Source organism: Dasypus novemcinctus, chromosome 1 (genome assembly GCF_030445035.2).
Source record: "Dasypus novemcinctus isolate mDasNov1 chromosome 1, mDasNov1.1.hap2, whole genome shotgun sequence".
In the NCBI taxonomy this organism is placed as follows: Eukaryota; Metazoa; Chordata; class Mammalia; order Cingulata; family Dasypodidae; genus Dasypus; species Dasypus novemcinctus.
In genome coordinates, this window is record NC_080673.1 from 128127224 (window position 1) to 128148809 (window position 21586).

Genomic DNA, 21586 nt, shown 5'->3' on the forward strand with positions numbered 1-21586 from the left:
GGTAGATTGTAGTATTCATATTAGGAAGACCCTTTTATGTGGAATTATGGAATATAAACTGTATTCTTGATCAAGGACCAATTGAGCAATTTTTCAGGAGACAAATTTGATCTTTTAAAAGGATATCCAGAAAGCAAGGGGGAAATAAGGAGTAAGCCTAGAGGCTGAGAGATTGCTAAGATATAGTAATAACCTAGAGTGTGGTCTAAAGCCAAAAGCAGAAGAGAGGAGTCAGAATGAAGAGATAAAAACAGTATAAATGAGGTCATATAAATGATAGAGGCTGGTAGCCACCAGTAAACAGAAGATGAAGATGACCCCTAAGTTTCCAACTCCAGTAGATGGAATTTCTATTTACCAAGATAGAAATACAGGAAAAGCAGGTTTGGGTGCAATCAGAAATATCCAAGAGAGATGGCCATTGTGAACAAACAGGTCAAGTTCAATAAAGGGGACTGGATCAAACATACTGAAGACCAGGAGGAGGAACAGATGAAGCCATGTGTGGACATATTTACCAGAAAGAGCATCTAGTAAGAAAAGCAATAAAAACCTAGAGGAATACCGAAGAGTGTTTTAAGATTGGTAAGTGAAAAATAAATTTTGTATCTCAAGAAATCAAAATCTGAAAACAGAACATACTGTCTACTATTCACCGCTATTATTTAATGAGTGTGTCATCCTCAAGCAGGTATTTTCTCTACCGGGGAGAGTAGGAAAACTATGCCTGTATCTCCAGGGGAAAAGAGGTGTTACCTGAGAAACATATTCATATATCTAATATTTTTCTAACCAACTGTAAAAAGCAAAAATCTACAAAATCATACTAGACAGGCAATCTATGCAAAAGAAAGACCACCACTTTCAAAACAAGCATGACTTAGTAAAAGACGTCCTAAGAGCCAGAGGCTGACGGGGCCCCATTACCGGGGCGCATGTCCCTAAGGATGACCTACTTATAGTCCCCAGTGCTTCTTCACCAAGCAACCTCCTGTAGAAGTTGGCTTGCCTGAAGAAATAGAATTGAGCTGCCAACCTGAGCATTCAGGTCTACTTGGTATCTACTGCCTTTCACTGTAAATTAATAGCCCTTCAGGTTAAAACATCACCAGAGAGAGAGGTCAATTCCCAGGTGACAGATTCGTTTTCTGTATCTCCAAGGCTGGGGCCAAACTGTGAACTGTGAGAAACTTGAGGAAATATTAGCTAGAGGACTTTTGGTAATCAGTAGAGGGTTTAACCCTGAAAGTACTCCAGTCTCAAGTCTTCCCTCTGAAATATGGCAAGCACTTTTTTGTCCATAAAACTAAAAATTAAGATGTGACTGCAAACAAGTAAATTCATTAATATTTTTATTATGAGTTTTAATCTATCACTTCGAAAAGATCCACTTCAGAAAAACATCCAATGGATATTGACCTACCAGTAAAAAAGGTAAGTCATCAATGTATGATTTATATGAGAATACACAATAAATTATATTTACATGCAATGACTAGACTATCACACACAAGGTAAAAAAATACAGTATTTTTATGTACATTTTTTAAAGATTTACATTTAATATTTTATAAAGTTAAAAAAACAGTCTCTATACAACATCTTGTGTACAGAGTTTATATATTCCCATTCTTATGGCTATACCACCACAAAGATATGCTTAAAACATTTTCTTTTTTTTAGGAGGTACTAGGTATTGAGCCCAGGACCTCATACATATGAAGCAGGTGCTCAACCACTGAGCTGCAGGAGCTCAACCACTGAGCTACAGCCACACCCCTACAAATATTTTTTTAACTTCATATTCAGTCTTGGCACCCATATACTAACACCATTATTTCTGAAACATGACTACAAAGGAATTAAAACACAACCATGCAGACATTCCTTTTAATATAAGAAAATTATGTAAAATGTACTACTAATCAAACATTTATTAATTCCATAGTTACCTAGTTCTGTTCAATTTCCTGTACTGCTTTCATACAGGTACATGCAAAACTAGCAGATCATGGATTGTTTTAATAACACATTGAAATAATACTATAGACTAACAACACTTAGGCATTAGGAATGCAACTAACAGCCCTAACCTGTCAATTATTTCTGCTTTAGCAGAAACCTCAATTTAGACATTACTAAAATTCACACAAATTTCATTATAATTCCTACATACATAGGGTCTGCATCAGATAGTACATTGATCACTTAAAAAAAAAAACACAACAGAAACGGTGTTTGACATTTAAAAGTATATTCTCTGTTCTGAGAATGGCGGGGGTAGATCTAAGATAAACCATTAAAGGATAATCCATTATCCCTGCTAAGGAAGCACTTCATGCTCCCAGTCTGTTTAAATAAAGATACCTGAAGGCTTTATAAAAAGTTTAGGATATGCTACACTATTCCTCTTTAAAAATCTTGAAAAGTTGTAAATTGAAGGTTAACGGCCCTTCCCCACCTCCCCCAAGTAGCTAAAGACCCAGAAGGAAAATAAAGTGCCAATGTCTAAAGTATTTTCAATTATTTAAGAGGCACTAACCCATTTGATGGCTTAGGATAAATAGGAAAATAGGCCAGTTCTGATCTGAATAATAAATAGAAGGTAGATAATTCCAGTCTATGCAATTCCTGCCTAGATGGGGGCTGGACCAGAAAACTACCTACTCCCCCATTTATTGCTTTGAAGTCTGTCCACACACTTTGAATTCTGACACAGAACAATTCGGTTTCTAAGATGGAAAACACAGTGTCTGTGACACTTTGAAGTTGAAAAAGAAGGTGCACTCTTGATCACTGGACGGAGAGCTGCTGAGACTCTCTTCTCCACAACTCATATCTTCACAAGAGTCCTCACTGAAGTGTGAAAGAGACAAAGATCCACTATTTAGAACATATTTAAATGTTTTATGGGCAAAATAGAACTGCTACATGAATAGCTCGTCTCAAGATTTTCATATTCAAAATGTAAGCCTTATACAGACAAAATTTAACTTACAAGGACTTCCTAAATCTATTATAATCTCATCAGAAAATAGATACTCTTAAGAGGTTTAAACAAATTACCATTCACCAAACTATATTCTTATAAACAATAAATCTATTAGCAACTAAGTATGTTAATCCATTTTAAATCCAATAAATGCAAACTAAAGACAGCATATCTCCTAGCCTACTAAAACATGTTTTATTTGAATGAGAGATGGCTTCTTATCATCAGTACTCTAATATCAAACCAAGAAACCAACAAGCTACGAAAATGGAGCTGCTGGTCTTTTACCTGCTATCTTCTAGAATAACAATCAATTTCAGGAAAATCAAATAATTCACTTTACAAACAGAAATAACTAAACTCTAAATAAGGCTAAGCCATTTGACAAAACTGTAGAAACTATACATATCCCCATTAGTGGTGGTTCCCTTTATTTTCCAGTCAATTACTGCTCACGCTCTTCCCATAGCACCATATAAAGAATTCATAATAACATTTAAAAACCAGAATGCCGTTTGGTTTATTTTTTTGTCTTTTTAAGTAACTGTGTTTCAAAGAGTAAGGAAGATGAGGAGGAAGATGAGAACAACCAGATTTTTTTTTAAAAAGGCTAGAAAGAGCAATAGAATAACCTGCTTTCTCTTATAAATCTTTTTTTGGTTAATTTTCTCACCTGAAAAAAATAATTGTACTAGAGTAGGCTTTCTGTGATGCCTTACTTTATGCTATCCCATGGATCTGTTTTGAGTGCCAAATCAGTAATATTTGCAATCAGTAATATGTAATCTGAAGAAGTCGAATTAGTCAAGGAATCTGCTTACCTTTCACTTTGATCAAAACAACCCCCCTCTGGTATTGTGGGCAATTCAGGAACACTGTAGTAGCTGTTGTGGAGGTTCTGGGCTGTGCGCCGTGAAACAATCCAAACTAACTTCTTGTGATCGGGTTTGCAGCATTCAGGAGAAGAATATTCGGCTAGACATTTAGAAACTAACTCCCTCCAGTAAAAGAACTCTGTGTCATTAACCTGGAAAATATATTTTCAATGAAGACATTATGTCAGTGGTTCCCAAACCTTGCTCTACCTTGCAATCAACCAGGGAGTCTTTAAAAATATTGGTTCTTGGCTCTCACCCCCAGACATACAGATTTAATTGCTACAGGTGGGATCTGAGCATCAAGATTTTTCTTAGAGCTTTCCTGGTGATTCTAACGTGCAGCCAAAATGTGGGAACCACTGGTCTAAGGGAGGAAAATGAGATAGAAATAATTCACATATGACCCCATATACAGAAAGCTCTGCCTTTCTTATACTGACTTAAAAACATCCTATTAATAAATCAACTATCATAGATAGAGTTTAATAATCTCAATGCTAAGGAATTAAACATAATTTAAGTTTCTATAACAAAGCATTTGGATTACTAGAAGTATGTATAATTATTATGACACCAATACATGCTAATGGAGAAGTTAACTATATGAGAGACGAGGAACTGCCAAAAAGGACAAAGTTCCTCCACTACAGGGGAGTACACCCAGTTTATTTCAAGGAATTCATTTTCACTGAAGATAACTCCAGATAACACTTCATTAAAAGTTTACACAAAAACTAATAAATTCATGATTAAACAAAATCTCGTCAATTTTATGTTATAAGCAAAATGTTTCACAGTGAATATACTTTCACCACCTACAGATTTTTATATCATCTTGGCCTCCATTTCTACCTAATCCAGTTACATGTGAATTCCCCTGTAATCTGGTCTCTTCTACTCCCTTATCCCAAATTCTACTGAAATCATCCTCTAAGGTATCAATGACCTCCTTTGATTATCATTCTACTGGAACTTTCCTCTAAACTCAATATACTTGACCATCCCCTTCCTTCTTTAAAACCTCTTTCTAACCTTCAATCTACATTTTTGGTGATTTTACTTGGCTGGGTGTACCTTCTTTCACTTGGCTCACAAAGTGAGACCCTAGGGCTTCAGCTGACCCCTAAGCAACGGAATAAATTACATGTTCCATTGGTTTTCAACTATCACTTCCTCATGAGATTATTTCTAATTTCAACCCCAACTGTACCTCATCTTCTGAGTTTTCATTCCACACTGCCAAATGCCTGCTAGAAACCTACCTCTCCGGAAGGTATACATGTACCTCAAAAATCATCCTTCTTTCATCACAAATTAATTTCTCCCAAATTTCCTGTCAATGGTGCCAATATTGTCTCCATTGTTGGATCCAAATCTTGGTTACTCATGAGTTCATGCCTCATTTCCATGCTTGGCTTCCAAAACCACAATTTAGGTAGGACATCCTTATATCTGCTTGTTTCTATTGCCTAGACATACTATCTGCAAGGCCATCCTAGGATGACCTCCAAAACTCTTTCTAGTTCATCCAACTTTCTGGCCATAAGCATTTGCTGCCCACATTCACTATCTAAGATTCTTCTGGCTCAATGATAGTCCCAGTCATAGTCTCTCCTTGAGAGTCCCAACTTCTCTGCTAATAAAACCCCAAAGTACTCCCTATATTCATTACTCAGCACTGAGAAACAGAATAATAAATGACAGAACAAACCATCTCTTATTAAATTCCATCATTCCCAATTAGATTATTAATTTTTGTTTAAAAAAATCTCCTTTATGACTCCAGAGAATTACTGGGCTGCCCTGCCTAAGGGGGTTAAAAAGAGAAACATTGCTGAGGTTATTCTGATAATATTAATTATGGGCTGATGATTCAACCCTACAAATGTGATGGGATGCCATCCTATCCATTTGCATATTTAGTAAGCCTACTTCCTAGTATGCATTTAAGAACAATGCACATGTGGTAGTGTACACTGCTATATTACCATCTGGCAAGAATACTACAGAAGGGACACCTCCATGCAGAAAGAAGCTGGGCTAAGAGCCAAGTACCCTTCTAGCTTGGTACTATCTGGGTCAAAGATGTCAAAGCTGTTCAGATCCTCAAGACTTTAGATATAAGAAAAAAGTATAGTAGTGAAGGACCTAATAAAGTATTACTTAATGTTTAGATCACCACAGAAAAAATGAAACATTAGGAAGGAAACTGATGATGTTTACCTTGGAATGTTTCTTAACAAGCAGGAGAATTTCCAATAATTCCATGGATTTCAAAGTCTCTACTTCCAAATTGAGAAGGCACAAAGCTAATACTGATGGCTATAACAATATCAAGAACAAAAAAATTGAAAATAGGTGTTTTTTTCCTTTAAAATAGAAAGTGTAGACATATGTAAGCAAGAAATCAACTTACTTTTGCTTTTGAAAAGACAAGTCGGCAGTTGCAAGCTTTCAGCTGAGCTTCTAGTTTATCAAGACTCAATATTTCTTTTCTATACAGGGCAAATAAAAGACAAAATATTAAACAACCAAAAATTTAAATGATTTTAAGGACATGCTATTAAAAGTCAAATCTGAAAGCTTGAAGAAATAAAAATATAAATTTCATTGGCATTCTAGTTCTTTATTTTTACCTATAGCAATGTTCAAAGTACATAACTTACTGTTTAATCCCACTGACCTTTCTGAAGTATGACAAAATACAATACTGTGGTATAAGTGCAAAAAGTTTAAGGCAGTAGTAGCTTCCAATTCATAGTGCAATTTTTCTGAAATTATTTTTTCCATCCGTTTTATGTCAGAAGCAGTACATTTACACTGACTAATCCGGATTACATCATGAGTCAATGGAATATTGCATTCCTCTTCAACTATTCTAGCAGCCAGCAAAAAACAACAGACTCCAATGCAAGACAAATGTTTAGGCTTCACCTGAAAAACAAAGAATAAAAGCTTTCATCTGATAATTGTCACTTTCATTTAGCAAAGCAGTTAAAAGAATATTGAAATGATGTCCCTACTTCTGAGACAGAACAGTCAAGCTGCTTCCCAAATACTTGCCCTAACCCACAGTTCTAATCACTTTTTCTTTTTATGCCTTCTTAAGCTCCCTTTAAAAGAAAAAGGGGGGGGGGAGAAACGGGCATTTAAATTTTTTAATTTAAATGCAGGTAAAAAAATTTCAATGTGGGTTCAAAAGCTAGATTTCTCATGCTTGACTATACATAGTATTTCAGATTTACACAATCTTCCCCAAAATTAATCAATACTAAGAAAATATATTACTTTTATGGCCATAAAATACTATATATTTCTTATCTTTTTATGTTAAAAACCTTTCAGAATCCCATACTTCAAGGTAGATTTGCCCAGGAGAAATACTGTATCCATTTTGAAGAGTGTGACATATATAAATGCTGTCATGGACAGATGGCTGCCCTTTTCTTTTCAGTGCCCTGAAAAATGACCCAGCAGCTGACAACAATCCTATTGGCAAAAAAATCGCCACATTTTCTAACAGTTGCTGATGACTGTTGGGAAGACTGGGCTCCCTGCTTTGAAAAGATTTCTCATAGGGAAGGCAGTAAGTAGGTCACCTTTCGCATATTGCTATACTTCCATTTATCATGTTTCAGTATTAAAAATACCTAAGTTCCTGGAGATACATAATGGGAGATGAAACTATGAAAATTTTTTTTGAGGTCTATATACATCCGAAAAGAAAAAAATCCATTTATTCTTTTTATCACATCTTCAAAGAGAAAATAAATATACAGTAAAACCTAAAAAGATATTAACAAAATACTTAAATCTGGCACTAAAGATCATAGTTCCAATTAAAACATTAAAAATGTTTCAATTTAGTGAACCTTATTACATTTATTTGCTAAACATTTATTGAACCTTTGTGCGCTAAGCATTGTGCTAGGCACTGGCTATAGAAAAATTATTAAATACCTTCATAAGAGCCAAGAATCTGTCCAAAATATTGACAGCCAGGACAAATGTTTCAGTGCAAGATCCAAAAAAGTTGGTTAAACTCTTTAAATCTTCTACTCTGGCATTTCTCAATTGTGGACACAGGGTGTTTTCATTCTGCAATAAAAACCAAGAGCCAAAGTTTATGATTTTCTTAGAACTAGGTAGATAATACCTAGCTAAATCCAAAAGGATTCTAAGAATGAGGTAATGTTTTTTCTTAGTCTTCAAGAAATCTGTCGGAGACAGAGTGGTATCACTTAACCAAAGCTATGATGAGATGTGTGAATCATTACTTTTTAAAAAACATAAATTCAAGACAAAGCAATTCAATACAAGGTGAACTGTTGCCACACTTCTGGGGGGTTACAGAAAATAAATACAACTCAATCCCCGCGGAATGGAAATAGAAGGTTCCTTTATAATTTTTTTAAACGACCATCTAAGATCCTACTATAAATATTTCATAGCCAAAGGATACTGCAAATGCACTGCTTAATTGCCAGGGAGTCTCCCACACCAGCAGGCTGGGGACGCCACATAAAAAGAAACGCTAGTTCTCTAGTTGTCCCATTCTTGCCAAGAAACAAAAACAATAAATCTCTTAGTACTCCAGGTCTTAAGAAACTTTGCAGTCTTAAATCTTGATACAGCTGGGGGCGGGGGGGGGGGGATTGTTATCCTCTCCTAGCTCCATCAGCTGCTTGCGTGACATGTTTCGTGGAAATTTACCTCCGGAGTAGCCTCGATCAAGCTCAGCCCTTTTTCTCGAGGTTGGAATCGCTGTTCCCGTTCCAGGTAGAGGCTCAACAACCCGAAGAGCTGAATCCCTTCGCGACCTGCCAAGTCCTCTAAACCCAAATCCTTCATCTGCAGCAAAGAAATCACACGAAGAATGTATCCGGGGAGGGGGAGGTTGGAGAGCAGAAAAGGACTACTACCAATACTTCCAGCGAGGGGCGCCCCAACACACCCCGGCGAAGGGAGCGTGAGGGGACCAGTCACGTCCGCCAGAACCCCAGGGCAAGCCTCCCCCACGGCCGGGGAGGTGTGGCAGGGGGAGGCGCCGCGCCAGTCGCCGGCCCGCGCCGGGTCAGGCCGGCCAGCAGGCCGCAGCCTCCCGGGTTTCACAACAGGAAACCGTCCCCGGGCGGAGGTGTCCCGAGCGCCCGCCCCACCTGCAGCCCCTGGGAAGGGGGTCCTGCCCGGCCAGCTGCAGCGGCAACAGCTACTGCAGCGGGTCGAGGGTGGGGGCGTCGCACAAGGCGGGGGGAAGGGAAAGAAAGTCAGGCGACCGAACAAAGAACCGGAGGGAGGAGGCGCTCGGCCCCGCCCCTCCGGCCCGAGCCAAGCCCCCCACAAGCCTTCCCCAGCCGCTTCGGCAGTTCCTACTAGGACATCAATGTCCGAAAGGGCGGTTGGGGGGCGAGGCCTACCAGCGGGGGGTCGGGGACAAAAGTCCAGTCCTTCCGGACCGGACGACACCCGTCCACCCACTGACGCCCCGGCTCCTCACAGCTGTCACCCCGAGAAGCGCCGCCCCAGGGAGCCCCCGCGACCAAATGCGGAGTGCGCGGAGAAGTGGAGAAGCCCCAGCCTCCTCGCCCCATCCATCCATCCCACCGTCGCCTTTCCACCGCCTGGCTCCGGTTCCTCCGGCTCTGGGGCTGAAAGCAGCGCCCACCCAAGCCCGGAACGTGAACAAAGAAAAACCCACGACCCCGGGTGGGTCCCCCTCACCGTGCCGGAGGCGCGCCTCCGCCGGCCCACGGCGTCGCCAGCGGTCCCGACGGGACGGGGTGCGGCGGGGGCGTCCGGACCTGTCTCCGAGGCCGGGGACCCACCGCCTCAGCGGTGCCCCCAGACCCGCATCCGACCCTTCCCGCCTGCCGCCGCCGCCTCGGCCTCACTGCAGCGGCTCCATGCCGCGCCGCGCGCCCTCCCTCCCGCCGGGACGCAGCGCCCGCTCCGGACCCGCCACCGCGCCAGCAGCGCCGCCGCCGCCGACGCCGCTGCAAACCCCTTGTTTTTGTTTTGCGTTTTCGACGCCCCCACGAGGGCGGGACTTGTGAGTCCCAGAGGAGGAACCCGCCGCTTCCTCAACAGATTTTGAAAAAGAGTCCCTCCCCTCAGCCCTGACGCCAGCCTGCTCCAGGGCTCTCCCCGGCTTTATCAAGCAGGCCCACGGCTCGGATCCAGGGCGTGGGGTGGAATCTGGGCGTCGCGTTTATTCCGCGATTCGTCCGGAGAGGGAGGAAAAGGGATTGATAAGGCTGAGAAGCGGAAGGAGATCGTTTCTGGGACTCATTGCACCTTTTAAAGGGCCCAGATGCGGTTTGTTTTCGCTGTTTTGAAAAGTCCGCCCAAAGTAGCCGGCTGTCTGATTGGATGCGGGTGGCGAGAGCCGAACGCCGAGCATCTGATTCAGTCTCGAGTTCTGACTGGCCAACTGGGGAGTCTTCGAGCCCTCGGATTGGCTTTCACCGATTCCTGCGGCTCGGTCTTCCTTGGGGCCTTAGCAACCCCGGGGTTTGGATTGCGCAGGCAGGGGTGGGCGGATTTGAAAGAATTCATTTACCTGCCTCCGAGGGTGTTTTCCTCCCCACCTGCCCACCTCCGCCAAAGTAATGCCTCGCCTAGGTCTCACCCCTAAAGAGCTTGAAGAGCCTTTCAGCTTTCGTGACAGCCCCTCCAATCTGGGGAGCCTTTTCTGCTTTCCTTCTCAATTTGTCGTGAAGGTTCATTTTGCTATAATCAGTCAAGTTGTCATAAGATTTTCGTAGTGCAGACTTAAATATTTACGAGTAAAATACTAGCATGTTTTGGTGTTTGCTTTAGAATTTATCCGACCAAAGGGGGGGTTGGGGGGTAGGATGGGAGGATATATGTGAAACGAGATTGGCAGACAGAGAATTTGTTGAAGCTAGGTGCTAAGTACATGAGGATTCATTATACTATCATTTCTACTTTTATATGCCTTTAAAACTTACCATAATAAAAAAAATATTCAGAGCAGGAATTTTTCTAGCTTACCTGTACACGATGATGGCACAGAAACATCTAAGGATAATAACATACCTGCGGAGGTTGTAATTGTGTTATTGTTTTAATGAAGACTCCCCGAGGTTTTTGGCCCTTGGTTACCAATAAATTATCCTTTATTGTGCATTGTAATTAGCATTGTTATTAAGAGGAGACGCCTCTCCCCCAGGCTGGAAAAAGAACAACCAACCCGGTGCCCTAGGCCGAAGAAACTTTCTTATTGAAAATCTTTGGAGTAACGAAACAGAAAACTCCTCTCAGACATTTATAACCCCTTTCTTTACTTTCTCCCTCCTCCAGTCTTCCGGCCGCCCACGTACAAGCCAAGCACTAAATAGCACATTTGAGAGTTATAATCTAATAAATCACATAGACCCTGGGAATGGATTTCTCTTTTCTGCTCTTTTGTGTTTTCTGTAAATTTTCTTTTGTTATTTGTAAAATATGGAAAGGCACATATAGCTTTAAAGTAATTTTTTCTTCTTTCTAGAGCAGCGAAGGAATTTTAGAACTAGATCCGTTTGCCTATTAGCTGACTACCTGTAAGAGCACAGACACTGGAGAGAGGGAAGCTAACACTCTTATTTCAGAGTGCTGTTTCTTTGTTCATGGTTTTGGAAAATAAAATGCACAGACTACTTTAAAATGATTTATAGGTTGCATAACTATTCAGTACTTCTTTGATCTTTAAAACATTATTTAAAACTAATACTTTCACTTGACATAAACGTCTTGCTGGCAATCTGTGCTATTAAATGTGAATTGGGAAATACACCTAACTTTGAAAACAGAGCTAAGGTTGGAATTACTCGAAGACAGATCTTTGTACTAAGCATAAAGAGGCTCAGTGGATAGATTCCATAGGTGGACAGAAAGCAGCTGGAGGAGGAACATAAACACCAAGAGAAAAAGGAGTATTTGTGCCGAAAATATGAAGGCAATTGCAGACTTTTTTTTAAGCTAGAGGGTAGAGGTAGAAAAGGAACATAAGGTATAAAATAAGCTATGTGAAAGAGGAAATGAAAAATTATGTGGTAGATGATTTTAAAAATAAGAATGAAGATATAAAGCAAAAAGGAAGAGATCTATGAATTGCCCATCTCTTAGATCACTAAATGCTGTAAAGTTATACAGAATGTATACTATGTAATATTTTGTAACTGGTATTTTATGTATCTTTTTTTACTAGGCAGCCATTTGAACGAGGTAAACAATTCTCTACCTGTAAGACAAGAAAGCTTTGTAAATGTTGAATTTCCTCTTTGCAGCCCCGTTCAAAATAGGAGAAAAGACTGGTCAAATGGTCCACTATGAGCTTTTTATCCACTTTAATCCACTGTATGTCTTTAAAATAAAGGAAAGCAATAAGTAAAAATCATCCTTTAAAAACATTTTTTCCCCAAAACATCTACTTAAAACATGATGATACTCTAGGGGAAGGGGGGAAATGATGCTAGTTTTCTTTTTTTATTCTTTGTATTGTTTGTTACTATATCCTATGTATTTTTAATGACAGTCTTTCTCCAGATTCCATTTATCTTCCTCCTCACCTTGGCTCACTTTGCTGGAGCTGTAAGTCTTAATTTATTTAAAAGATGTTTCCCCTAGGCTAATTAGACTATACCTGCCAGCTACCTTTCCTGAGCACTTTTCAGGGCAACTGTCCTGCATTGTGTGCACATAAAAAATAGGAAAACCAAACTCTGGCAGTCATTCCCAACAAGGACTTTGTGGGAATTTATTTTATTATAAGATACTTGGTCTTCTACATCACAGTGATAGGGTACAGGGGGGTTGAGTGATACTGTGCCTGTATAACCCCCAATAACCCCACAAAGGCCTGACACAGAACCCTTTGTGGCCAGCGACATCTGAGACTGTGAAACTAGAAAGTGGGCACAAAAAGGGAAAGGAGCAATGAAGCACCCGCAGGGAAACAATGCCTGCATTCAGCGAATCCTTGACTTCTTGACTCCTTAAGGGAGTGTCCTTCAAACCTACTCACACTTAAGTAAGATATTTTAGTTCTCTGCTTTTACCTTGAAAAGAAAATAGAGTATTCCCAAGCAGCTGCGGCAGTGCCTGCCTACATCAATACTCAGACTTCCCAGAACTTTGTAAGGTATAAAAATTAATACAACTTTCCAGACATCATCTTTCACTTTGGAAATGATGATTTTTGACAATAGGAAATCAACAAACTTCTAATTGATATATATTAGGTGCCAGGTATGTACTAGGCCTCAGGGATACAAAAATAGATATATAAAGCACTCTTGAGATGTACTCTGATATACATGAGTTGTGGAGCAAATGGGATCAGAATGCCTGGCTTTGAGTCCCAGGTTTTCTACTCCCTAGAAATATTACTTTGAATACCTTGAATAATTCACATTGTCCTGAGCCTCAGCTTTCTGTGTTAAAAAAAAAAAAATTTAATAGGCAGTTCTGCCTTCTTTACATGTAAAGATTAAATACAAACATTTGTAAAAGTATTAGTACTTTTGTTGTATACATCTAGCCTGTTAGAATTTTCCCCAGTGCTATGACTTTATGAAGAAAAAGAAGGGATCATCCCTAACATCATCAAAAGAATCTGGTGGAAATCAACTCTGAAAGGAAAGAACCCCAGGGAACAGGATTTGTACAGCTGGCATGTGGTCACGTTCCCACCCTCTATTCACTGTTTCTGGCATCCCTACCTGGGTTGTTTTCTGTTATTAAAGTGGTTTGCAGCCCCCAACTTCCTTCTTCTTCTTTTTTTTTTTAATTTGCATGAATTATATTGTTCACTATTTTGTGCAGTTTCACTCTTAAATAGAAATATAAGAGCACTTAACTCATGTGGAGTCAATAAATTGCATAATTTCTATTACATAGCTCTTATTTCATTGTGCAACTTCCTTCTTAGACTGAAAGAATCTGCAAAGGACCCTGTCCTAGGGAGAAGACAGGTAAGGTGTAACCTAACCCCAGTGCCATCATGAAGTAATTCCTATTTTTCAACAAAGAGCTCATTTTTAAACCTAAACCTAGAAGCATGAGACCACCCGTATAGCAGATTGATCCCTCTCAGCAATCAGCAGAACACACCAGTGAAGCATCCCATAGATTCTCCCTTCCGACTTTCTCATGAGCAAGACCTTCTCAAACCTGGAAAGTGGCAAGTCAAACATTTTACACATCTATTTACTGTGTATAGATTCCATTGCTGTTGCTGTTGTGGCTAATGAATGATAGAGGTATACAACCTCTTTCATAGTGAGTATGTCTATTGATCTGTGAAAAGAATGAGAATATTCACAACATAAGCAACTCCAGTGTTGATGTGTCCAGCTTTGGAATTGTGGGGATTATAAGCAATGTAAAGACATATGAAGACAGCAGCAAGACAACCAATTTTACCAGTCAGCCAGTTTAGTTCCTCCCAGTCCACCAGCCTGCCAGTGAGTTAACCTTATGCAAACTTTCCCCTCTGAAATCCCCAGAACTCAATTCGCTTTTGGGAAAGCAGACATGACTCAACTGATACAGCGTCTGTCTACCATATGGAGGGTCCAGGCTTTGATCCCCGGAGACTCCTGACCGGTGTGGTGAGCTGGCCTATGTGCAGTGCTACCAGGAGCAAGGAGTGCCGTGCCACACAGGGGCGCCCCAGCGTAGGGGTGCCCCACGCGCAAGGTGTGCGCCACACAAGGAGAGACTCCCTGTGTGAAAAGAGTAGACTCAGCAAGATAATGCAACAAAAGAGATGCAGATTCCCAGTGCTGCCTGATAATACAAGCAGATGCAGAAGAACACACAGTGAATGAACACAGAGCAGACAAAGGCAGGGAGGAAGGGGAGAGAAATAAATAAAATAAATCTTCAAAAAAAATCACTTTTGACTCTGTGGCCCCACTCTTTATCTAGAGCTCTATCTGTTATGCTAACTGAAATAGAAGAGTAGATTGACATGGTATGGAAAGGCAAAGAAAGGAGAGCACAACTAAGAAAATGGTGATTCCTGAAATCAGAGCTGATTATCTCAAAATGGTGGGTCTGGTTCCAAAGCAAACATTTATTTAAGGAGTCAAGGCTGCATTCTGAGAATATGTGCATTATTGTTTATATTACACATTCTTCTTTTATGATTTATTCCAAGATTCATAACCTAAGTACATCACAGAAATTTCCTGGCTTTTCTTGACACCACAGTGCTGCGTGAAGTTAACACTGTCAGCAAAGAATAATATAGGAGACATCTGTTGAATGTATCATCTTTTTCCCAAAGGTATTTTTTTACTTTCTGTGAAAGTAATTATCCCTCATTTTGATCTCAAATGAAAAGGCAATCGACATAGTGATATGAATAAGTAGTATAAGCTTACATTTTGCTTTTCCTAACATTTTTAAGTACCTTCAAAATGAAGGTGATTTTTTTTTAACTTCCAAAAAGATTACTTTACATCAAATCTGCTCAGATCTGTTTAATGATATGTATTATTATGCTTTCAGCCACATTTGGAATAAGAAATCATGGCTACATGCAGTAGCAGAACCAGATTTGGGATGAGGGATGGGGATAAAGCTTTACAATTTGAAGGAGCTCTCTCTAGAAGAAAAGAGAAGAATTTACAAACACAACGGTAGGTACAAATATGAATATTTAGAACAAGACAAATTGTAAATTTTTAGAAGTTGACATATACTCACTGTTTTGATTATTTATTGTGGATTATTCTGATTATCACCCCCAAACTTAGTGGCTTAAAACAACAATAATTTTATTATCACCCTCAGTTCTGGGGGTCCGCTGAGCTCAGCTATGCAGTCTTTGTTCAGGGTCTTCCTGAAATTGTGGTCAGATGATGACTAGAGCTGCAGTCATCTTGGGGCTCACTCACTGATGTGTCTGGAGTTGATGGTGACCTTGGCTGGGACCTCAGTGGAAGTTGGTGGCTGGAACATCTACTTGGGGCCACTTCACATGGCATTGTAACTGAATCTGAAGAGGACACAGTGAACACTGAATCTCCTTTTATGAACTAGCCTGGGCAGTCACATAGTTTCTATATTAATTTTGTATTGATGCTATACCAAATTACCACAAATTTAGTGGCTTAAAACAATACAAATCTATTATCTTACAGTCCTGGAGATCAGAAGTTTGAAATGGGCCTCATTAAGGCTAAAATCAAGGTGTGGGTAGGGCTACATTCCTTCTGGAACCTCTAGAGGAAATCCATTTCCTTGCCTTTTCCAGATTCTAGAGGCTGCCTTCATTCCTGGATCGTGGCCCCCCTCCTCCATCTTCAAAGCCAGCATCATACAATCTTCAAATCTCACTCTGACTCTTCTGCTGCCTTCTTGCACTTATAATGATCCTTGGGTGATTACACTGGGCCCACCTAGAAAATCCAGGATAATCTTCCCATCATAAGGTCATTTAATTAGCAACCTTAATTCTTTCTCATTTTAAATTACATGGTAAAAGGAAATTAGCACAAATTCTGAGACTAAGATTTTTATATCTTTGGGGGAAGGGGCAGCATCATTCTACCAACTTCAATATCCCTTCAATCACTGTCACATGTCTTCCCAGATTCAAGGGGAGGGAACATAGACTCTCCCTCTCAATGAGAAGAGTATCAATCACATTGTAAGAATGTGGGGTGGGAGATACTGTGATGACCATCTCTGGGAAATGAAATCTTCCACACTCACAAACACAAAATATCTAGGAAATGCCATGATATTTTTTGTTAATAATCTGCCTGACACACCACTACAAAACTTTTTGCAGATTGTATGGTATGTGAATATATCTCGAATAAATTGCTTTAAAAACAAATAAACTTTTTGCTAATATTTTTCAGCTGCAAACTCCCTGATCATTTCTTCATGTGTTAACAATATTGTTATAATTTTCTATGGAGAAAACTTTTTAAAAATGTAGTCCTTCCTCTAGCATAGCTCATCAAAATTTTATTTAGAGGGGTTATCAATATAGCAATATAAAAACTGAAAAAACTTTGCCTAAGATTCAGTGAATATTAGGACAAATTCCACTTGCATAAAACTCTGGAGGAGAGTAGAGGACGGGGAAGGACTCCACAAATGCTAAATCAAAAAGAAAAATGTCAAGGAGGAATCTTCCATCCCAGACCAGCTGGTTCTCTTACCCTCCCCCTCACTCAGTCCCACACAAAGCTTGGGAGTTGCCCAGTGACATCACCCCTGGTCTCTTGCCCGGGGATCCAGACTACAGGGGAACTACAGCAGTGAGTTAGAATCACACATATATGCAAGCACAGGAACCCAAGTCCATAGAGATCTTGGGTAGAACACAACCTCTTAAGAGTGCTCTATACAAAAGTCCCATGGGGAGGGGCGGGGCTTGAAGCACAGCAGAACAGCAGTAGCCAAGTGCACTCAATCCATTTACTGCCAGTGAGACTACTTAAAATCAAATGGACTTTTCTGGAATGACCCACCTTTCTGGATTGATTCCACCTGGCTCTCCTAAACCTAATGGGAAAGAAACTGGAGGCAGAAAAGCCTCACAGAAAAAAAGAAGGGGTTAAAATTAATGCTATAAGACTGGAAAGTCTCAGAACTGAAAAGTAAAGGAAAACAGGGCTCTGAGTGAGGGAGAGAATTTAAACAAATCATAGAATCTGGGGAGAAAATTCTTCACAGAAGCAAACTGAACAGATCAAGATTCTCAGAGAAGGAACATAGGAAAGGAAGCTTTCTACTAGAGATAAAAATATTTATACACAAAAAGTGCAATCATAAAAATTGTACCACATATCCAAGGTATATTAGTCAGCCAAAGTAGTGCTGATGCAAAATACTAGAAATCAGTTGGTTTTTATAAAGGGAATTTATTTGGGGTAGGAGCTTACAGATACCAGACCATGAAGCATAAGTTACTTCCCTCACCAAAGTCTATTTCCATGTGTTGGAGCAAGATGGCTGCCAATGTCTGTGAGGGTTCAGGCTTCCTGGGTTCCTCCCTTCCTCAGGCTTCTTTTTCCTGGGTTCAGGGTTTCTCTTTTCCTGGGGCTTGCTTCTGTTTCCTCTGTGAGTTTACTTCCCAGGGCTCCAGCTTAAGGCTTCAGCATCAAACTCCAACATCAAAACTCCAACATCAAAAACCCCTAATCTGGCCTTTGACATGCCTTTTATGCCTTTTATGCCCTATTAGAACAAGAGGTTTACGTGATTACTTAATCAAGAAAACCTATGAATCCAACATAATCTAATAAGCCCAGAGGAAAAGATCAGTTTACAAACATAATCCAACATTTCTTTTTGGGATTCATCAATAATATGAAACAGCTGCACAAGGCAAGAAACAGATGAAGAAGAGCTAAGAAAATTTGATCAGTTAAACTCTGGCTACTCTAAGGGTCCAGAATAAGTGGGACCAAGTGTCAAAGAAGAACCTCAACATAAATCCAATCAACAATAAAACCCTAGGCAAGGAGAAGAAACTAACCCTCAGAGTTAACTCATCAAGTTAACCAGATGCCTAGACATCAACAAATTCTTACAAGCCATACTAAGAAACAGGAAAATATGACTCAGTCAAGGGAACAAATTAAAACCTCAGAGGAAACACAGAATTTGCCACAACTAATTAAAGAAGTTCAAATGAATCACCTAAATCAATTCAAGGAGATGAAGAAAATATTCATAAAGAGACAAAGGATATTAAAAAGACTAGTGTGAGCATAAAGAAGATATTGAAACTATAAAAAGAAACATACAGGAAGCAGACTTGACCCAGTGGTTAGGGCGTCTGTCTACCACATGGGAGGTCCATGGTTCAAAACCCAGGTCTCCTTGACCCATGTGGAGCTGGCCCACACACAGTGCTGATACACACAAGGAGTGCCCTGCCACACAGGGGTGTCCCCCGTGTAGGGGAGCCCCATGCTCAAGGAGTGCGCCCCATATGGAGAGCTGTGCAGTGTGAAAGAAAAAGCAGCCTGCCCAGGAATGGCGCCGCACACACAGAGAGCTGACGCAACAAGATGATGCAACAAAAAGAAACACAGATTCCCGTGCCGCTGACAACAACAGCAGTGGACAAAAACAAGAACATGCAGCAAATGGACATGGAGAACAGACAACTGGGGGGGAGGGAGGGGAGAGAAATAAATAAAAAATAAAATCTTAAGAAAAAAAAAAGAAACTAACAGAGAGTATGGGGATGAAAGGCACAATAGAGATTAAAAATACACTAGAGGCATACAACAACAGTTTTGAACAGGCTGAAGAATCAGCAAACTGTAATTTGCAGGGCAATTTAAAGAAGAACGAATAGAGAAAAGAATAGGAAAAAATTGAGCAGGGTCTTAGGGATTTGAGTACCAGTATGAAGTGCACAAACATATGCATCATGGGTTTTCCAAAAGGAGAAGAGAAAGAAAAAGGGGCAGAAAGAATATCTGAGGAAACAATGACAAATTTCCCAACTCTTATGAAAGACAAAAATATGCATGCCCAATGTACTCTAAACACCGTAAATCCTAGTAGACCTACTCTGAAATACATATTAATCAGAATATCAAATGCCAAAGATAAAGAGAATTCTGCAAGCAGCAAGAGAAAAAGGAGTCATTACATACAAGGGAATCTCAATAAGGCTAAGTGCAAATTTCTCATCAGAAAACATGGAGACAAGAAGATAGTGGTATTATTATATTCAAGGTACTGGAAGAGAAAATCACCAGCCCAAAGTTCTTTATCCCACAAAACTGTCCTTTAAAATTGAGGAAGAATAAATAAATATTCACAGATAAACAGAAACAAAGATTTTGTCAACAAAAGGCCTGATTTACAAGAATTATGAAAGGGAGAATTGCAGATGAAATGAAAAAACGGGAGTGTCTTGGAGTAGTAGGATGAAATGAAAATTCAGAGAATAGGTATGCTATTGAAGTTAAGTTGGTATCTTTTCAAATTAGTAGGTTATAGATGTAAGTTGTGTAATATAAACCCCGGGGTAACCACAAAGAAATTAAAATATATAGAAAAGAAATGAGAAAGGGATTAGTCAGATACATCACAAAAAATCAATTTTAGAGAAAAATAGGGTAAATAAAGAAAAAGGAAAAGAGAGACCAAAAAAAAAGAATATGGCCTATAAAAACCAAAGGACAAATAGGACAAATGGCTGAAGTAAGTATTGCCTTTACAGTAATAACACTCAATGTTAGTGGATTCAACTCTGCAATCAAAAGACTCAGATTGGCAGAATGGATAAAAAAAACATGATCTGACTATATTCTGGTTTGTTTTTGTTTTTGTTTTTAGGTACCGGGTGCCAGGGATTGACCCCAGGGACTCGCATGTGAGAAGCCGACTCTAAACCACTGAACCACATCAGCTCCCTTGAGTTGGCTCTTTTGTCTGTTTTGCTTGTTGTTTATTTTTGTTTTTAGGAGGAACCAGGAACCAAACCCAGGACTTCCCATGTAGGAAGCAGGTACTCAACCACTTAAGCCACATCCACTCCCAAACTATATATTCTTTTTTTTTTTTTTTTTGCTTTCTTTGTCCATTCACTGTGTGTTCTTCTATGTCTGCTTGTATTCTCATTAGGTGGCTCTGGGAATCCATCCTGGGAACTTCCAGAGTGGGAGAGAGGCGATCATTCTCTTGTACCACCTCAGCTCCCTTATATATTCTTTACAAGAGACTCACTTTATATTCCAAGACACAAACAGGTTGAAAGTAAAAGGTTGGAAAAAAGGTATTCCATGTAAATTATAAGCAAAAAAGAGCTGTGTGTCACCACATTAACATTGCACAATATAGACTTTAAATCACAAGCTGTTATAAGAGACAAAGAAGGACACTATATATTAATTAAAGGATCAATTCATCAAGAAGAAATAACAATCATAAATATTTATGCACCTAACCACTGTGCCCCAAAATACATGAGAAAAACACGGGCAAAACTGAAGGGAAAAATAGACACCTTTACAGTAATAGTTGAAGACATCAATGTACCACACTTATCAATAGATAAATATCTAGACCGAAGATCAACAAGAAAATAGAGAACTTGAATAATAAAATAAATTAACTAGACCAAATAGACATTTGTAGAGCATTACCCCCCAAAACAGCAGGATATATATTCTTCTCAAGCGCACATGGATCATTCTCCAGGATAGACTCCATGCTGGGTCACAGAACAAATTTTAAAATATTTAAATTATACAAAACATTTTCTTGAACCATAACGGAATGATGCTGGAAATCAACAATAGGTAGAAAACTGGAAAATCCACAAACATATGGAAGTTAAATAGCACTCTTAAACAATCAGTGGGTAAAAGAAGAAATTTCAAAGGAAATCAGTAAGTATCTTGAGATGAATGAATATAAGAACACAACTTGTCAAAAATTATGGGGTGCAGCAAAGACAGTCCTGAGGGGGAAATTTATAGCACTAAATGCTTACAGAAGAAAAAACTAAAAATCAAAGACCTAATTGCACACCTAGGAAATTAGAAAAAGAACCACAAAGTCATCACAAAGCAGTCAGAAGGAAAGTAATAAAAAAGACAAGAGCAGAAATAAATTGAGAATATAAAACTACAGAGAGAATTAACAAAACACAACCTGGTTCTTTAAAGGGATCAATAAATTTGAAAAACCTTTAGCTAGACTGCCAAAGAAAAAAAGA

The 21586-nt window shown here is 39.5% G+C and overlaps 2 protein-coding genes across 2 annotated transcripts; one reads left to right on the forward strand and one right to left on the reverse strand.

Moving 5' to 3' along the window:
* Positions 1-1335: 1335 nt before the first annotated feature.
* CCNG2 (cyclin G2) lies at positions 1336-9847 on the reverse strand. The gene is made up of 8 exons (XM_004472595.5): positions 9592-9847; positions 8584-8721; positions 7831-7968; positions 6554-6804; positions 6287-6365; positions 6094-6192; positions 3814-4019; positions 1336-2856 (listed from the first exon to the last, which is right to left on the reverse strand). Exons 2-8 carry the CDS (start codon positions 8719-8721, stop codon positions 2733-2735), a joined length of 1035 nt encoding a protein of 344 aa, XP_004472652.1. The 5' UTR covers positions 9592-9847; the 3' UTR covers positions 1336-2732.
* Positions 8747-9964, forward strand: LOC131279754 (basic salivary proline-rich protein 1-like). Its single transcript, XM_058303506.1, has one exon. The coding sequence runs from the start codon at positions 8747-8749 to the stop codon at positions 9962-9964; it is 1218 nt and encodes a 405-aa protein (XP_058159489.1).
* The last annotated feature ends 11622 nt before the right edge of the window (positions 9965-21586 follow it).